The sequence below is a fragment of the Maylandia zebra genome, linkage group LG15 (genome assembly GCF_041146795.1).
Source record: "Maylandia zebra isolate NMK-2024a linkage group LG15, Mzebra_GT3a, whole genome shotgun sequence".
Taxonomy (NCBI): domain Eukaryota; kingdom Metazoa; phylum Chordata; class Actinopteri; order Cichliformes; family Cichlidae; genus Maylandia; species Maylandia zebra.
The window spans coordinates 16,071,942-16,088,614 of record NC_135181.1 but is presented as its reverse complement, the minus strand read 5'-3'; the positions used below and the strand labels follow the sequence as shown (position 1 = coordinate 16,088,614).

At 39.0% G+C, this 16,673-nt stretch overlaps 1 protein-coding gene across 1 annotated transcript in view; it reads right to left on the bottom strand.

Annotated features, from left to right (window-relative positions):
• The window catches only part of rngtt (RNA guanylyltransferase and 5'-phosphatase), a 117,043-nt gene that overhangs the window by 56,607 nt on the left and 43,763 nt on the right, over window positions 1-16,673 (bottom strand). Inside the window, exons 9-11 of the mRNA XM_004550481.6 lie at window positions 13,765-13,900; window positions 10,538-10,609; window positions 2,665-2,829 (exon numbers count right to left, since the gene is read on the bottom strand). Of these exons, the coding sequence (XP_004550538.1) occupies window positions 2,665-2,829; window positions 10,538-10,609; window positions 13,765-13,900 (373 nt within the window). The remainder of the gene's footprint in view (window positions 1-2,664; window positions 2,830-10,537; window positions 10,610-13,764; window positions 13,901-16,673) is intronic.

Genomic DNA, 16,673 nt, shown 5'->3' with positions numbered 1-16,673 from the left:
ACTGATCATCTGTGGAAATTGCCAATACTCTTAAACTCTGCAAGCAAGAAAATGACCAGACATTCCAGTCTTGACTTGATGTCTAATGCCACGAAGGGAAGATTTCTGCCGAATACATTCTCAGTCCAATTACCAGAGAATTTTTTTAATGTATTGAGAATAATGTGCATTTTTGTTTTTATTGTGAAACATCAGCCATCCCAAAATGATATTTAGAATATTGTACAAGTAGACAGATCAAACTAATTTACTTGTGAACATTTATTAGTAAGTTGAGATAAGAGCATATTTGACAGTTAGTTAAAGATTTCATCATAACAACCAGGAGAAAACTGCAGCATTTAAACAAAGAGCTACAGTTAAGTGCAGGAATTTAAGGTTAGAGCAATATTAGACACTGCAACTTTTCCCATCTCCCTGCAGGTGATTATTACAGTGGGTGTAACTGGAGTTTGACAACATGGGTACTTGTATATAAAATACATGTAAATAAAAATGCATATTACTATAATACACTAGCTCTTTGTCTGTCTGGCAACTCCTTCAACACAGTCATGAGCTTAGCAGCGTAACTTGGCAGATATTTACATCTTGGGCAACTGAAGGTAAATATATCTATTGTATTAAATATGATATCATCATGACGTCTAGCAACAAGCAAAAATGACCAACTGCTAGCATTTATACCCAGAAAAACCTTATAAACACATCTCATTTTAGTTTCAAGACAATAACATCTAATTCCCCCCCCCATTAAAACTTATCGCAGCTGCTTCACATTTAGTTTTGGCAGGCCTACACAGTCTGTCGAGCAATATCACAATAAATATTAGCCGTGACTGAATTTCAATTTAAAAAAAAATTATATCACAATTTTTAAAAACCCGAAAACGAATACTATTAGTTTATGAAGATATTTAAAATTATAATTCGATATTTTATTTTGCTGTATTCAATGATGAAAAAACAAATTACACACAATTTCTTTTCACAAGCTTTGTAATTTATGATAATTGTAATTGAAGGGCCTGATTTATATCAGATTCATGTAAGAAAATCTAATTTGGCCACAGTTTTTCTTCAACTAATGAAGAAGCAGTGTGCATCACATCAAACTAAATTAAACATGCCATGAATACAATTAATTGTAGAGCAAGATCAGAATTATTGGCTACTGTCAGCCAAGTCCACTCAATCCTCATAAGAGGGAAATTCCAAAAATATATTATCTGGTTGCCCCGATGGACAAATTCTGTAAAACTAAAAGGGTTCTTTGTAAGATAATTGGAAAAGTGGAGGAAGCAAAAAGAATAAATGTTCCCAATTGGTGGGGAAATGGCGACATGAATGTGTAAGTGTGCGAGATAAAAAACAGGAGCCTAGCAACAGACAAAAGCTATCATACAACTCCAGCCTGTGACTGAAATATCCCCAAAATGGAATTTCTGGTTGATATGCCATGAAGTAGATAGTTGTGCTGCTATGAATTAATGAGACAGATTCCAGCTTCTCCCTCTTAATGTCCCATACAACAGAGATATGCCTGTATGGGGAGCAGATGGCCAGTGACAAAACACAATAGAGCAGTCAGAAACCAGACAGCTCTGACTTCATTTCGAGAAAATCTCGATCAGCATGAACCCCAAAGCTCGCAGAGGTTATGCCTTACAAAGTGTCTTAGAAAAGACGATAGCAAAGGGTTAGACCAGAGGTAACGCAACCATTCATACTAGGAATTTTGCACAAAAGCAGAAAAACACCAAGATATCAATGTTGGCAGAAGAAGAAGTGGAAAAAGCAGAAGAAATGTCAAAAACTTCACCCCCTCCAAACACTTTGATCGTCGCCGAATATGGAGCGCCAACATTCCCAACTGATCTTTGTCCGAGCAAAACATGAAACTAATTGTGCTCTGACCTCCCACAGACCTGATTGTAGGGTACAAGAGCAGGCCTTTGAGAGAGGCTTAACATCTTTTGAGAGAAATAAAGTCACTGCCATTTGCAGCCTATGAACAGCACAGTACTCTAACCTGGGCCATGAAGATGTACGACAGGACAAAAGCATAAAAACATCACCCAAAATAGACAGTAAATATATCTGAGTAAACATAGAAATGTATTTTATGTTTATTCATGGTATTAATGTGCTAATTAAAGCAATGCTAGGAGACGACCACTCCAAAATGTTATAAAGTGAGGTTTCGTTTTTTTCCTCCTAGTCAGAGTTTGCAACACCAGCAGTGTATTGTTACGCTTACAGCTACCACACACCTGAGACCTATTATGATCCATCCCAGCCTAGGTAGCTGTGAGTTCCCTCCCTTAGGCCCAACCTCAAGAGGGCGCCTGCTTCCTTCTATGAGACTGGGCTTGCTATAAGAAGTTGGTGTATTGATGTGTTTCAGCTGCTCTTGGTCTGCCCCCACCAGCTCAGACCAATTTGCTCATGAATTACTGTTGCCCTGGAAAACAACGTCTAGGGATATAACTGGGACACAACTAGCTCAACAAATTCATTTTAGGAAACAATATGTGAGGAATTTGGGTCGTCTGTGTTTCTTTGTTTGAAAAGCTGGATTTTGCTTCAACTGGGCGCCATCTGTGTAAGAAATGGAGAGGGAAATGGACTGGAAAGGGAAAAGAGCACCGTTGATTACAATACCTTGCGTGAAGCATGAATGTCATAGAAGGGCTTTTGTCGGACACTGTAGGGCTCCTTGGTCTTGTCAATCTGTCCAGTCTTCATCTTTTCGTTCCTGGGAGAAATTATTTCCTTTTCTATGCATAACAGCCGGATATTGAAATCACACTGGCCAACAGGCTGTCCCTGAAACACAAAACAAAATCAGTTATTCAACTCTACCCTCTTGCAAACATTCACAGGTTATTCTATGCTTGGCTATTCACAAACAAGAACAATTAACATCTATATGAATGCGGCAGTATTTATTTGGACTTGGATTTAACTTTGCAGTAGTTCCAAGGCTAGATTAGCGCATACATTTTAAAATGCATTTCTTTTGTGAAAACATATTACAGATATGTCAAGATTACTGAACTGCCAGTTTTGTTACCATGGCAACACTGGTAATTTTACTTTTCGTGGGGTTGAGGACTAGGACTTTTGTACATCTGAACAAGGCAGGCATTTTCAAAAGGGGAACAAAAAGAACTTTACAATTAGTGTGACAGTAGCATAAAGTACACTTTGAGGTGCTTCTTGGAATCCTTTCCTCAGAATGAACAGACTGATGAAAATAGGACGAGGGACTTTTTTCATGATGACCCAGTCAACTGCGAACAAACTGCTAGGGATATTCAATCAGACATTAGACCACAAAACAATACTCCATAAATGTGTAAATGCAATTACATATCTCGCCAATATTTGACCAATATTGAGTGTTTAAATTCATCGGCATAATGATGGAGTTGCTCCCGTCCTTTGCAGCTATAACAGGTTCCACTCTTCTGGGAAGGCTCTCTACAAGAGTTTGAAATGTGTCTGTGGGAATTTTTGCCCATTCATCCAGAAGAGTGTATGTACGGTCAGACCACTGATGTTGAATGAGCTGGCCTGGAATACAATCTTTGCTCTAGTTCATCCCAAAAGTGTTTGATGGAGTTCAAGTCAGGAGTCTGTGTGTGCCAGTAAACACCAAAACTCATGCAACCATGAGTTTATGGACAGAAAATTACATTCCCAAATGGTTCCCAGAAAATTTCTTGGTAAGCTGAAGCATTAAAATTCCCCTCGACCTACCACAGAAAAATCACTCACTATCACTCACAAATGTTTATAAAGGCAGGCTGCATGGCTAGGTGCTTGATTTTATACAGCTGTGGTAATGGGCGAGAAATCACCTAATTTCAATCATTAAGAGGTGTAGCCCAATACTTTTATATATGGTAACCTGTGAAAAGGTTACTTTAACATCAGCTGAACTCGTCCCAAAAAAGTACACTGCACAGCTAAATCAGCTTTTCTTTGTCACCATGACAACAGTTTCTCCACAATGTTGGTCAATCACTGTTATTCCACATAGACAAGCATTTCAACCTGAGCCACTACTTTCGTTTACACAGACGGGGTCCACTGTGACTTTGACAGGAAAAAGTACAGCAAAGCTTGTTCCTGTCCCGGGTTATAAATAATAAAGCTCAGGTGGAAAATGTAAAAGTGTTAAATGGTGCCGAGGAGTTTGAGATGAAAACAGCCTGATACGGCTCGTTACCGCCACATATTTTCTACTGCTCGGCCGACAAAGCAATTAAAAACAACGACTCACAGACTTCACTTTTATCAAAACTGCTGACGTTAGTGATGAAAATCTGCCAGATGATCATGAACCAAATACGTGGCAACAATTTGACATTTAATTGAAAAAAATGAGCTCAAACTCCAACTGAGCTGCAATTTATTTGGTGCCAAAACACATCATAAATCACAGAAAGCTTTTTTTTTTTTTTTTTTTTTTTTTTTTTTAAATTACCCGGCTGTGATAAGCACAAAAATATTTCTAACCCAAACATCTCCTTGACTGTTAAAATTGACATTTATTATAAAAGAAAGAAAAGACGAAGCAGAGAATCCATTTTCAAACCACTTTATGATTTGCCAGAAAACTACATACTTTGGCAAGATAGACTTGTTTTTAACCGAGCAGTTACACAACAGTATTCTCTATGCTAATCACTGGCTCTGGTACAGCCACAAAATAAAAAGAATAATGGAATTGAATTTAAAAATGTGTTTGGCACCGATAACAGCAGCATGTTGTTCCAAACATCATTCTATCTGCTTATTGAAAATACAATAATCTTTCCTTTGTAGGGCTTAAATAAACAATCTTAAAGCCCATGATAGTAATTATTAATTTACTGTAGATGATCTTTACTACATTAAAAGCATTTATGTTTTGTTAATTAGATAATTAGTTTTGGCAAAGGATGATTGCCAACAAGTTTAACACATTTTTCTAAAATGATGGCAATCTAAGACGAGAAAAAAAAAAATGGGTAAAAGAAACGTTCCAACAGCCACTTTTTCTACTGAAACTGGCAAAAGTTTTTGAACATGAATGAAAAATAAATAAATAAATATACAAATCGATGAACTGACTGTTACAGGTCTACTGTACAGCCTAATGCAAAGCCAGTTTTTAAGCAGCAATTATTCGAGTATTGGACCATTTCATGAGGTTTTAGTTTCTTAGACAAAGAACATCGATTTATCAAAACAATTCATCGAAACATTCGCAATTTTTACAGCTCTTACACCAGCAGGATGGATCAATATTCTCTCATGTGTATCGAGAGGCCCAAAGGCTTAAGACCTAAGCATTTGTATTCTACTCGAAGTGTTTGGTAAAGGCCACTTCTCTTCTCAACAGCTTTCTAAGGAATTATTGGAAATGGCAGGGGAAAAGATTTCTGAATAAAAGGACGAGACAGTGAATGACAAAGAATTAGCTATGATTAGACGCATTACTAGAGTGTGCTATTTTGTGAGTCACACAATATATATTAATATATTAATAAACATAAACACACACACACACACACACACACACACACACACACACACACACACAATGATGTGTATGCCTTTAGAAATACAGGTAAAATCTGACCCACTTAATGGTACGTAGACTTATTGGCCACTTTATTAGGTATGGCTCATGATCAAAACAAATACCTAATCAGCCAATCACATAGCAGCAACTCAATGCATTTAAGCATGTAGACATGGTCAAGACAACAGAGTGAATGGTTTAATAGACTTTGAATGTGGCATGGTTGTTGGTGTTCTAATTATTTTAGAAACTGCTGATCTGCTGGGATTATTATTTATTTATTTTTTACACACAACCATATTTAGGATTGACAAAGAATGCTCTGAAAAAGAGAAAATATACACTGCTGATGTCAGAGGTCAGAGGAGAAAGGTCAGACTGCTTTAAGCTGACACAAAAGCATAGAAAAAAAAAACATTCGATAAAAACAAGGTATGCAGACAAGCATCTCTGAACACACAACGCATCCAAGCATGAAGCAGATGAGCTGCGGCAGCAGAAGGCTACAGGTGCTACAGATGTCACTGTTGTCAGCTAAGAACAGGAAACTAAATAAAAAAAATAAATGGAAATAAAGTGAATATTGGCTTTGCATTCATCAGGATGCGACTTTATTAGGATGCCCATGCTGATCTGTGTCTGCAGGATGCTTAAGTTGCCAACTGTCTGCAAACAGATTAACCATAACAACTTGAGAAACGAGAAGCCAGTCATGCTGTGTCCTTGTGATAGACTCTCCAATTTGCTTAATGTAGCCTTAACAATGTTATAAGGGCAATTTGGGAACTTCAAATAAGGTCACAGACAGATTGAAGTTCAAGATACTCTTGTTTAAACATTTCTTTGAAGAGTTCTTTTTCTTTTAGGATGACTGCAAAACCGCACTACATCCTCCTGGAGCAACAGCTGGTATCATGTCCCACACATTCGGCACCATCTGTCAGCCGTGTCATCGGGACAGAACAAGATGTAAGTGTGGATGATTCAAGGCATGTGCTGTCCACGACTGTTCAACAGGGAAACAGCAGACAAAAACCCTGTTAACCAAACATTTCTAGGGCTAAATATCATTTTGGGCTGTGACTCCAGGGGTTAATCTGTCACAGAGAATATCATTAATGCAAATATGCCATTTATGATATCCTCCATATTGATACTGCTGTCACAATAACAACCATGGTTTAGATTAGCAATGGGGGAGGAAAAAGAAATCATGCTGTACATTTATACTAACATGAACTGGATAATGTAAAGAAAATCACAGTGAAAAACTGATGCGGTAGTCTACACCATTCTGCCAAAATTTCATTGCAGCAGCTCAAAAATGGTATTTGTAGTATGTACTTCCCCTGTGTCCTTATATCCATGCCTGAGAATGACCCTAAAGGAATAATGGCTGATGCTCAGGCTACCCTCATGAAGTCCATTTCTAATTCGTTTGGTCATTCACACCAGTGGCCTGCAGAAGGTCATTTTGTGGGGCTCTGGCAGTGCTCATCCTGCTGTCCTTGCACAAAGAAGGAGATACCGGTTCTGCTGATGCGTCAAGCACCTTCTAAAGCCCTGCCCTCTTCGAGAGCAACTGCGCATCTGATTAAAAGTGTTCTTTTATTTTTTTTGAGCAGTTTATATATACACATTAACTTTTAAACACCAGAGAGCAATATAATGAGAAATAAAGGATAATAGCATGAGGTTGGCAAGGCTAAAAAAATACAGCAAAAACATGAAAGTGTTTGAAATCCTGTTGAAAGCAGATAATTTGGGATAAATTACATTACATATCGGTGACAAAATAAGAGATGTCAAAGCAAGTTTAATGCCAAGCTTCCCTTGGGATATTCGTGACAAAAACAGAGGCTTTCGGGATGTTTTGGACTAAAACTGTTCGGCATCCTGTTTGACAACAGCACTACTTTATAAAAAAGAAAAGGCCCACAACATTTTAAAGCAATATTGGAGCAAGCTATTATTTTAACAGGCAACATCAGTTACTGCTAATACAGTGCATCAGTTAGATTTTAAGGAGGAAGAGTAACACTTTTTCTCGATTTTTTTTCTCGATATATTTTTCTGAGACTAGAAGCAGTCGGATTAATGAGCGAACACTTGATATAAAAAGAAGCAAGTATTCAGGCTTTACATCCACATCTCAACAGATGTGGGCAGATTTGATCTAAACCTTGAACACACACAAAAGCCTACAGTTCCGGAAAATGTATTTCCTGTCATCCACCTCCATCACTGAGAGCCGGGGTCGCTCCCTTTGGCCTCGGGAGTACATTGGGTGTCTAAATTTGTAGACTGGCAGGTCTTAGGCCAGATTTTATGACGACATTCTATCCAAGTGTACGAGAAGAGTCCCTGAAGCATACAGTTCCCGCTCCTTTATGAGTCACTGCAATGCTGTCATGAGCTTTCTTCTCAGACAGAGTTCAAAACCAGGGAAAAAAAATGCATCTAGAGATACAGCAAAGAGTTAAGCATATTGCTGTGTTTAACAAGGGGTTGCAAGGTACTTCATAAGTACTTCTACAACATATTCAGAATTATGACTACTCTTCTTAATATACTGCATAATCCACTTGTATTTAACACGGTAGAACAACATGAATTGGTGGATTAGCATTGTTTGAGTAAGCCACACTCAATAAAGGCAGCCAGGGCTTGTGTTCCCTGCAGAATGGATGTGATTTATGAGCAAATTATAGCACGTGAGGTCAACTGAGAAGGCACGATTATCGAATGGCAGCTTTTACTAGCTAGAGGCCAACACTAACCCAGCTCTGGGTCTTGTGTTAATCTGTGCAACTTGTACTTCATCTTTTCCGCTGTAAGTAACAGTCATTACTGATAAAGATGTAAGGTGTATGTTAATGCAGTATATTTTTTAAGTAACTGCACAAAAGGAGACTGCAGGTTATCAGTCTGCTGATCTGAAAGAAATGATGGAGCAGATTCAATAGCTACAGACTGTACCTGCAGATTAACTTTTCAAGCAGAAGTAAATGGACCTGACGGCTGTAAAACCTGCCCGTGCCTCGACAGATAGCATCTCTGTGGTGAATGCTATAAGCACTCCTTTCTGCTCAACCCGTTTATCAAGTTAAGCCAATTATCTTGTCTACTTGTGCACCGAAAGCAAGATTATTTTAGCAGCATAAAAGATAATGAGGTCAATCAAAGTGTCAGCACATAGGCAGCGATGTCAACTGCAAACCTCCATGCTTTTATTTCAAAATAACAGCTTTCAACAAAAAAATAAATAAATAAATTAAAAAAAATCAGAAAATTGGGGGGCACGTATGTAAATGCTGTTGTCTTGTCTGTTCCCCCACTGTGGGGGAGCTGACAGTGACTGACAAGCTGCAACAACTTTCAAGAAAGACAAAAAATATTTGTAATTATCTACAACAAGTGAAGTAAGAGAACTCCCTAGCCCTAGCTTAGGGTCATTTTCAGAGTGTAACCAGGCACAACTATTTTTCCAATCAAAGTTTTTTTTAAAACGTCAGTAAAACTTTTTACTGACTCCTTAGATGCCCTGAAATTACCCAACAAGGCGAGAGGGCACATTCTTCTCCTTAGACTCAAATCAAAAGCATCCCTCTATTAAGCTGCAACCCAACTTTAAATATAAGCAGGGGGTCACATTAGGTCATGAGCCAGGCTGGTGCTGTGTTCTCTCACTTGCTGCATTTCTACCTTCAATCTCAGAATAAAGCCTCAGTACCAAGGAGCAGCCCACCCCAGGTAATAGAGAAGGCCAGAAAGGATCAATACAGTGCTCTACTGATAGCAGGGTGGGGAGTCATGGGGAGCTGCTAACCTCCACAACATCTCACACAGACGTTCCCCTCGCCACTGGAGCCCTCTATCGAGCCGCTTTCCTGTGTGATCCTCTGATCGATAGAGAAGGGGAGGCAACAGAGAAACATAATAGCGGAGGTAACCCCCTCACCAACTTCATCCCAAGGTATTCATCAAGTTCTTTTTAAAGAAGACAGCAGAGGGCTCCTAAGGGTAAACATGCAGGCTCGTTTGTATCTGTGACTATCTGCATGCCATTAGCAATATGCAGACATGTTAAAGGGATAAATTAAATTTAGAGTTCGAAAGAGTGCAAGTAGTTACCAGCCTCGCAGTGTTGTTCCCGGGCAGTTCACGAAAAAGGTCATAATAATTTAACAGGAGAAACATGCTGTTAGACATATAAAAGAACACACAGACGCACCAGGCACTTACTGCCACACTGAAGCAAATAATGGACTGCTCATCAGGTCAATCCTGCACAATGCATCGTACTGACAATGTTAAAGGTTAATATTTAATAACATTTGTCTAAGTGGTTATCAAAAACAGGTCAGTGTAGCTGGCAAAACCAATTTCAACTGAAAGCACAAGAGAGAAAAAAAATTACAAGGAAAAAACTTTGCTAATTAATATTCAATTATGGGTCAAAAGCAGTTCAGCCCCAGCTTTGTTGTTAAGGTCAGGCTTTAGTCATTACATGTTGCAGGGTCAAACGGAGCCACGCTTTCCCTTTAGCATGCAGAATGATGAAGCTCTGTCATCTCTATGCAAATACTGCAAAGCCTGGATCAACACTGCTCTGCTGCCTGCTGCATTATAGCACTGAAGGAACTCAACCACGAGTTTGAATTTTCAGGTATAAGGGATAAGCAAATCCTAAACCATGTCAGTGCTTCTTCACGTAATACAGTCCCCCGTTTGGATTATATACAGCCTGCTACCGACTAAGACCACAAAATAAGAAACCCTTTTTGCTGAACCTTAAATAAAGAGTAAAAAAAGCAGAGGGCAGAAGCAGCTGCAGGCGGACTGCAGCATTAATAGAATGCATACAATGTCCTTTTAGTTGATTCTACCTGACATCTTGACCTGGCACTTCTTCCGCAATAAAAACCATAAGAAAAGACGATACCTTCTCATACTCACATTGAATTTGATGATGTCATATATCAAATAGCGAGGCACAGGGTGACCGTTCACCTTGTCGATGATCATCTCCTGCAAGGAGTAAGACAAAGATTCGGTCAAGGGGGATGGACAAACGACAAAGGAAAGGGGAGAAGATGCAGAAAGTGGATAGAAAGTAAATGTTCTGAATTACGTGAGGTCTTAACATTACAGCATAATAAAAGAGGTTCCTGTTTGAAACCTGCTATGTAGAAAGTGTGGGAACTCTCTAGAGGATGTATGTTGAGAGAGGAAGATGCCTGTGGCGGTGCAAAAAGATAGCAAGCCAGGTGTGTGGTGTGTAAGTACGTGCACAAGGGTGTGTCTGTGTGGTCAAGGAGGACATGAAGCAGAAATAGCACTGCACATTTATTATGCAAGGCTGTCAGGTCGAGGTCAGGTGCAGTCATGACGGTTGACACTCATAAGAAACACGTGATTAGTTTTAAAAGATGTGCACAACAGTAACAGTGAAGATGACGTGGAAGTGGAACGTTTTACACTTTAGCTGATAAATATTTGAGACTGACTTACTACGTATAGAGAACTATATTTATCCCCTCGCCCCTCATAAAATATAGAGGCACCTAACTGTGCTCTAGTGATGTACCTGACAGATAAACGAGTAACAGGTAAGACATCACTCAAGGACACACAAATAAGCAAAATGAGTATTTTGGAGGCCGAAAGGCTCATATCAACAATACCAACAGTATGAAGTATGAAGCTTCTGTTACCGAGATCAGAAACTAACCTTTACTAGCTTCTTTTTTTCGTTGTTTTGGGGGGGGGGGGGGTCCTATAGCTATTCTTAGGGATGGGTACCGGTGTCCGGTGCCATAAACGGTAGTTTATCAAATCCGATGAAACACCTGGCGACGCATAGCGTTTTTTTTAAAAGCCCAGAAATGCGCCGTATTTGATAGCTTGCTGCGAGACCTCACACCGAGCACATCTACTGCGGGTGGGTTGCCTGTTATGTAACATCCCCCAAAAACACGAAGAGGAGAGTCCTGGCCCCTAGCCCTGCCAGTGTAGCAGAAATGATGAGGATGATGATGGCAGCAGCAGCCGTTCTTCTCTGCGTGAGTAGCTAAATGTTGTTCGAGTGTAATTTACGTTGAGTAGGCTAACCACGTTATTACATTAATGCATGTAAGGTGAACTAGCAAACATCATCATAGCTACATGCGGCTGTCTTCTTGTTTGATGGCAGATACTCCCTTCACCCTGGACAAAAAGGCTAAAATGACCAAAGAAAAAGTGGAAAACAGTTAAACATGAGAGGTTTTTGGACAAAGTTTGTGTTTTTTCCATTGTTTAAGCACTGCTTCCAGCCAAGAATCATACCATATATGCCCCATAGCTGCAGAAAAGGCTAACATTGTTATCTTTTTACAAAAAACAGCTGAGCATGAGAGGTTTTTGGACCAATTTTGTGTTCTCTATTCTTTAAGCACCGGTTTGAGCACCGTTTGAGCACCGGCACCGTTTCAAAAGTAGCGATTTGGCACCGGTATCGGATAAAACCTAAACGATACCCATCCCTAGCTATTCTGAAACCAATCAACTACTCCAATGACTGTAGGAGGAACATTTTCTTATTTTTTCTTCTTCTACTGGTTCAAACATGACTGGTCAGTAGAGCCTGGACATCTACCATCCTTTGGTAACTTGATGGATATTCACTTCCAACCCTGCTGGCAGTAAAAGCGGTCTATGTGATGAGCTGAGCGAATTGCCCATTACTGGTATTTTACAAACGTGAGTGTTATTCTTGTCGCTTTATTGGCAAAAAGTGAGTATGTCAAAACATTTCTTTTAACATTTATTTGACTTAAAAGAACCCAAAGGCAACAATTTCTTTACATTTCAACATTTAACAGCAGCCTTCAGTGCAATGGAAAATTGTTATAGACCTGTCATCTACCAGCCACTTTCCCAAGATGAGAAACTTCTGCTTGAGTACCTGCATCCTAATGACTACTTGAAGTGTGTTACAATAAAAACTCCCCCTGCTGGCTGACGTAATTTTACTTCACATCTCACAGGGCAAAGGACCAGACAACACAACTAAATTTCCACAGCTAGATTGGTGGAGAGGAGAAAAGGTGTGAATGCAAGGCATGCACAGCTCTGAAGGAGGATTTGGAGAGGAGAAATGATGTAATTCCAGGAGGCTGCTGCCATCATTATGGATCTGGTGCACTGAACCATGGCGCAGACAGACAGCAGCGGATGAATACATTAATGTGACCAAAGGAAACTGCCAGGAATTCAATCTACACTGTGCATTCATCCAAAATTGGAACCCAAGTTGATGTAAAGCTCATTAAAACTGTAACACAAAACAGCATGTAAAGACAAAGACCAGAGGCTCTGGGCTAAAGATGAAGAATATCAGACAACACGGCTGGGTTCTAAAGGGATCCTCATAAACTAAAAAATACAGCCTCTATCAGCTAAGAGCCAGAAGCATCAACAGATTAATAAACACGAGTCAAAACAAACCTTGCAGCAATCTAAACACACGGCCACACAGCTTCTTCAAAGGAACACTTAACACGCTGCAATTAGACATCCTGCCTGAGTGAGGAACTTAAATTCACCACATCAATCAGAAACTGTTAAGCTAAGAGGAAGCGCAAACCTGGTGTTTGCATAAAATCTCAAAGCTTTGACGAAGCAAAGCCAGGAGCAACACATAAAGAATGAAAGGCAACTTATTTGTAATCTTCAGTATTTGAAAGACAAAAACAAAGTCTGGCTGGCTTTATAATCACTGATGACATGAACGTGCAAGCAGTTTCCTATGTTTTCATGATGACTCATACATGTGCACCTGCTGCAGTGGTGCAGCTTGGACCTGCGTGACACACGCTGCACAGACACGCCAGTGGAAGTCAGAGCCTGGCATTACAGTGGAAGGATAAGTCACCGACCCCTGCTGAGCACACAGCAGAGCGCAACAACAAAAACACAACGCAGAACAAAGACTGAAAACTGAAACATTTCATTAGTGCTTTCCCCAGGATGTGTGCAATTGGAGTCTGCTGTTTCAAACTGAAACGTGCTCACCTTTCGCACCAGGTTTGACAGCTGGTGTCAATTAGCCTTTTCTAATTTCGTAAAAAGACTACGCAGCAGGAGCAGGATGACAGCAAATTTGGAATTGGAGATGACGCTGGACAAGAAGCATAACTTACCCCATCCAACAGAGTATTTGATAGGTGGACACGTGGCTCTTTCCGGAAAGGAAACTCTAGATTTGATATGTGGAAGACGGCGTTGTCTCTGTCGATCATGTACACCTCGTTTTTTCCATTGATGAGCATCATGTACCTGTGGAAAAACAGGATGCATCATTAGCTAGTTGTAAGTACAAGTTAACAAGTTTTATTTGTGTTAATCGCTGTGATAGCAATGATTATAAGAAGAACCACTGAAACCCCAAACTCAAGTAGTTATAAAGAATATATTGGAAACTGTAACGCGGTCATAAATTCAATAAAATCCTGGCAATAAATCCTACATTTTTTTATATGCTATGAATCAAAAACACTGTTGGGGACTACTTGGTTGGGATCTTCATAAATGAAGCTAATCCTCATCAGAACTACAAGTGGGAGCTTTGATTAGATTAGATTTCATTAGCAGTGATTAAACAGCCTCCCAGCCGTCACAAATGTCTAAATTAAATATTACAAAATCCTGGCTGGTGCACAAATTATGCGATATCAGTTGTTTTCTAACTATGGTATGTTTTCTGTATGTGTTAAAAAAGCCCAACTAGGGATGGTCATCACAAACTAGCTTAAGTTTAGTACTGTGTAGCTTTTATCTTTTAACATATCCATACATCCATAAATCCGTACATCTCCAACATACCCCCCCCCCAAAAAACGTTATATTTATACGTGTCTCCCATCAATTTTAACCCAAGCAGTTGAATGATTTATTTATTTATTTATTTATTTTTAAGAATAATGATTTCCTTGTTTCCATTATACAAAAGGGGGGATTTAAATTGCAACAAAGACAACAGCTTCAACCCCAAAAAAGCAAAGCACTGGCCTCACCTATTGGCTGAATCTTTACTACTAAAATGGTAAAGAGTGTGTGTGTGTGTGTGTGTGTGTGTGTGTGTGTGTGTGTGTGTGTGTGTGTGTGTGTGTGTGTGTGTGTGTGTGTGTGTGTGTGATCAAGAGCTCCTTCACAACACATTCACTGAACAGGAACAGAATAGATTAGAAAAACAGCATCTCAGCATAACTGTTTCAAAATGTACATGTTTTCCATTTCACTCAAAGTATGTTTAATTGTTTCTTTGGGGTAAACTATTATAGCCTTTGTGCCACTTTATTAAAATGTTTTGTATTGCTTGTTTTCATGTAATTTCTCCAGACAAGCAAAGAGGCCTATAATTTTCTTTCATTAGCTTATTTGGATGATTAAGTATGGTAATAATAATAATAATAATACTTTAAAGCTTAATTGTTGTAGGCAAAGAGAAACAACACAGAGTCTGTGTATGCCTCCAATGTGCAAATGAGCTGTGTTCAATTGAAAAAGCAAAACAAAAACAAACAAAGAAAAAAAACCATAGGTAAAGGTGCAAGAGCTTTTAATCGTGTCTGAAAAAGGAAAGATCACCAAACAGATGCTTAATTACCAAAGCACCCATTTTTCCTTTTATCTAGCTGCAGTTAACGAGAACTGCAAACTAAAAGCTGTGATCAGTGTGGCTGAAACTGAACAGACACATAAAAGCTTGCTTATTTTACTTCTAAAAAGAATTAAAGGTGGCTGATACTACAACTTGTTTTCTTTTTACAAAAAGCATCTTAATAAAATTTTTACTCGATGGTAAACCAATTATTTTTCTTATTACAGAAGTCCCTTAGCATCTTCCACTAGCACAAAAACACTTTGTTAGCACAGAGTAATAACCTATCTTCAAACTGCATACATCACCAGTGGCCCATGCTCAGCTAATCCACAGCACGCCTTTGCAGGTGAGATAAAGAGGCACAAAACAACATTTCTCCAGTCTGTTTTCCTCAAGCTAAACTTTTGCAGCAATAAAGCAACGTAACATACCTTGTGTGATTTCATGCTGTTGTCTCTACAGTATATATTTATTACTGTTACCATTTTAAAGGTTTTTTGTTTTGTTTTGTTCAAAGAAAACCAACATGGTCAGTCTGGGGTCACACATTGTTTGTGTTATTGGATTAAATGGTATTACACTGCAAGGGATTCGCTGGTATTTTGTCCATCATAATCTTTATTTTTTCTGCTTTGGGATTCTTCAAAAGTAATATTAAGTAAAAGCAAAACAGAAAGTGAAAAGACAATCCACCCTTGAGTAGGCCAATCTGGGAGATTCAAAACTTGAGAGCAGCGACTGTTGGACTGTTAAAAGCTGTTAAAACAGGCCAGCTTTCAAACATGGGTCATGATATGAGCATGTGGCTGGTATTAGTTTGACTCATAAGGTGTGCCGCACTGCCAGCGCATGAAGGATAAGACCCCTTTTAGATTTTTATCACCCTTATTTCTCCATCTGCACCACTACAAGGATGGGGTGGGGGTATCTTTGAATAACCAAAGTAAACACTACAGGTGAGCTGAGATGTTCTTCTCTCAGGCATTTTCTTTAGAGGCGTGGGGGTTACAAATTAACTGGATATGGGTTCCCACCACATGCATGTTAATCTATTATTTTGTAGACACCCCATCTGGAAAATAAGTCATCCAAATTATTTGGAACCCAGTTATAATTTAAGGATGCATCCTTCTGCTGGTGCTGTCTAATTTAGAAAAACTGACCTAATGTATTTCATTTAATGAGACGTTTTCTTCTTATTGGGGCTAAATTGAACTGTGCCAGATGAATTTTGTGCATCGGGCCAGGTTGCTTTATCATCTTTTCATTAAGATACATAAAACTGAGGTCAAACAATATTCGAAAATACTGAGCCTTGAGCCGTTCCTCATTTCTTTTCATTTTAAAAGGAAAATGAGAAACAGGTGCAAGGATCTATCAAAATGTGCAGCAAATAAGGCAAAAACTTTTTTTCGAACAATTCTAACAAGCTTGAAAGTCAATATG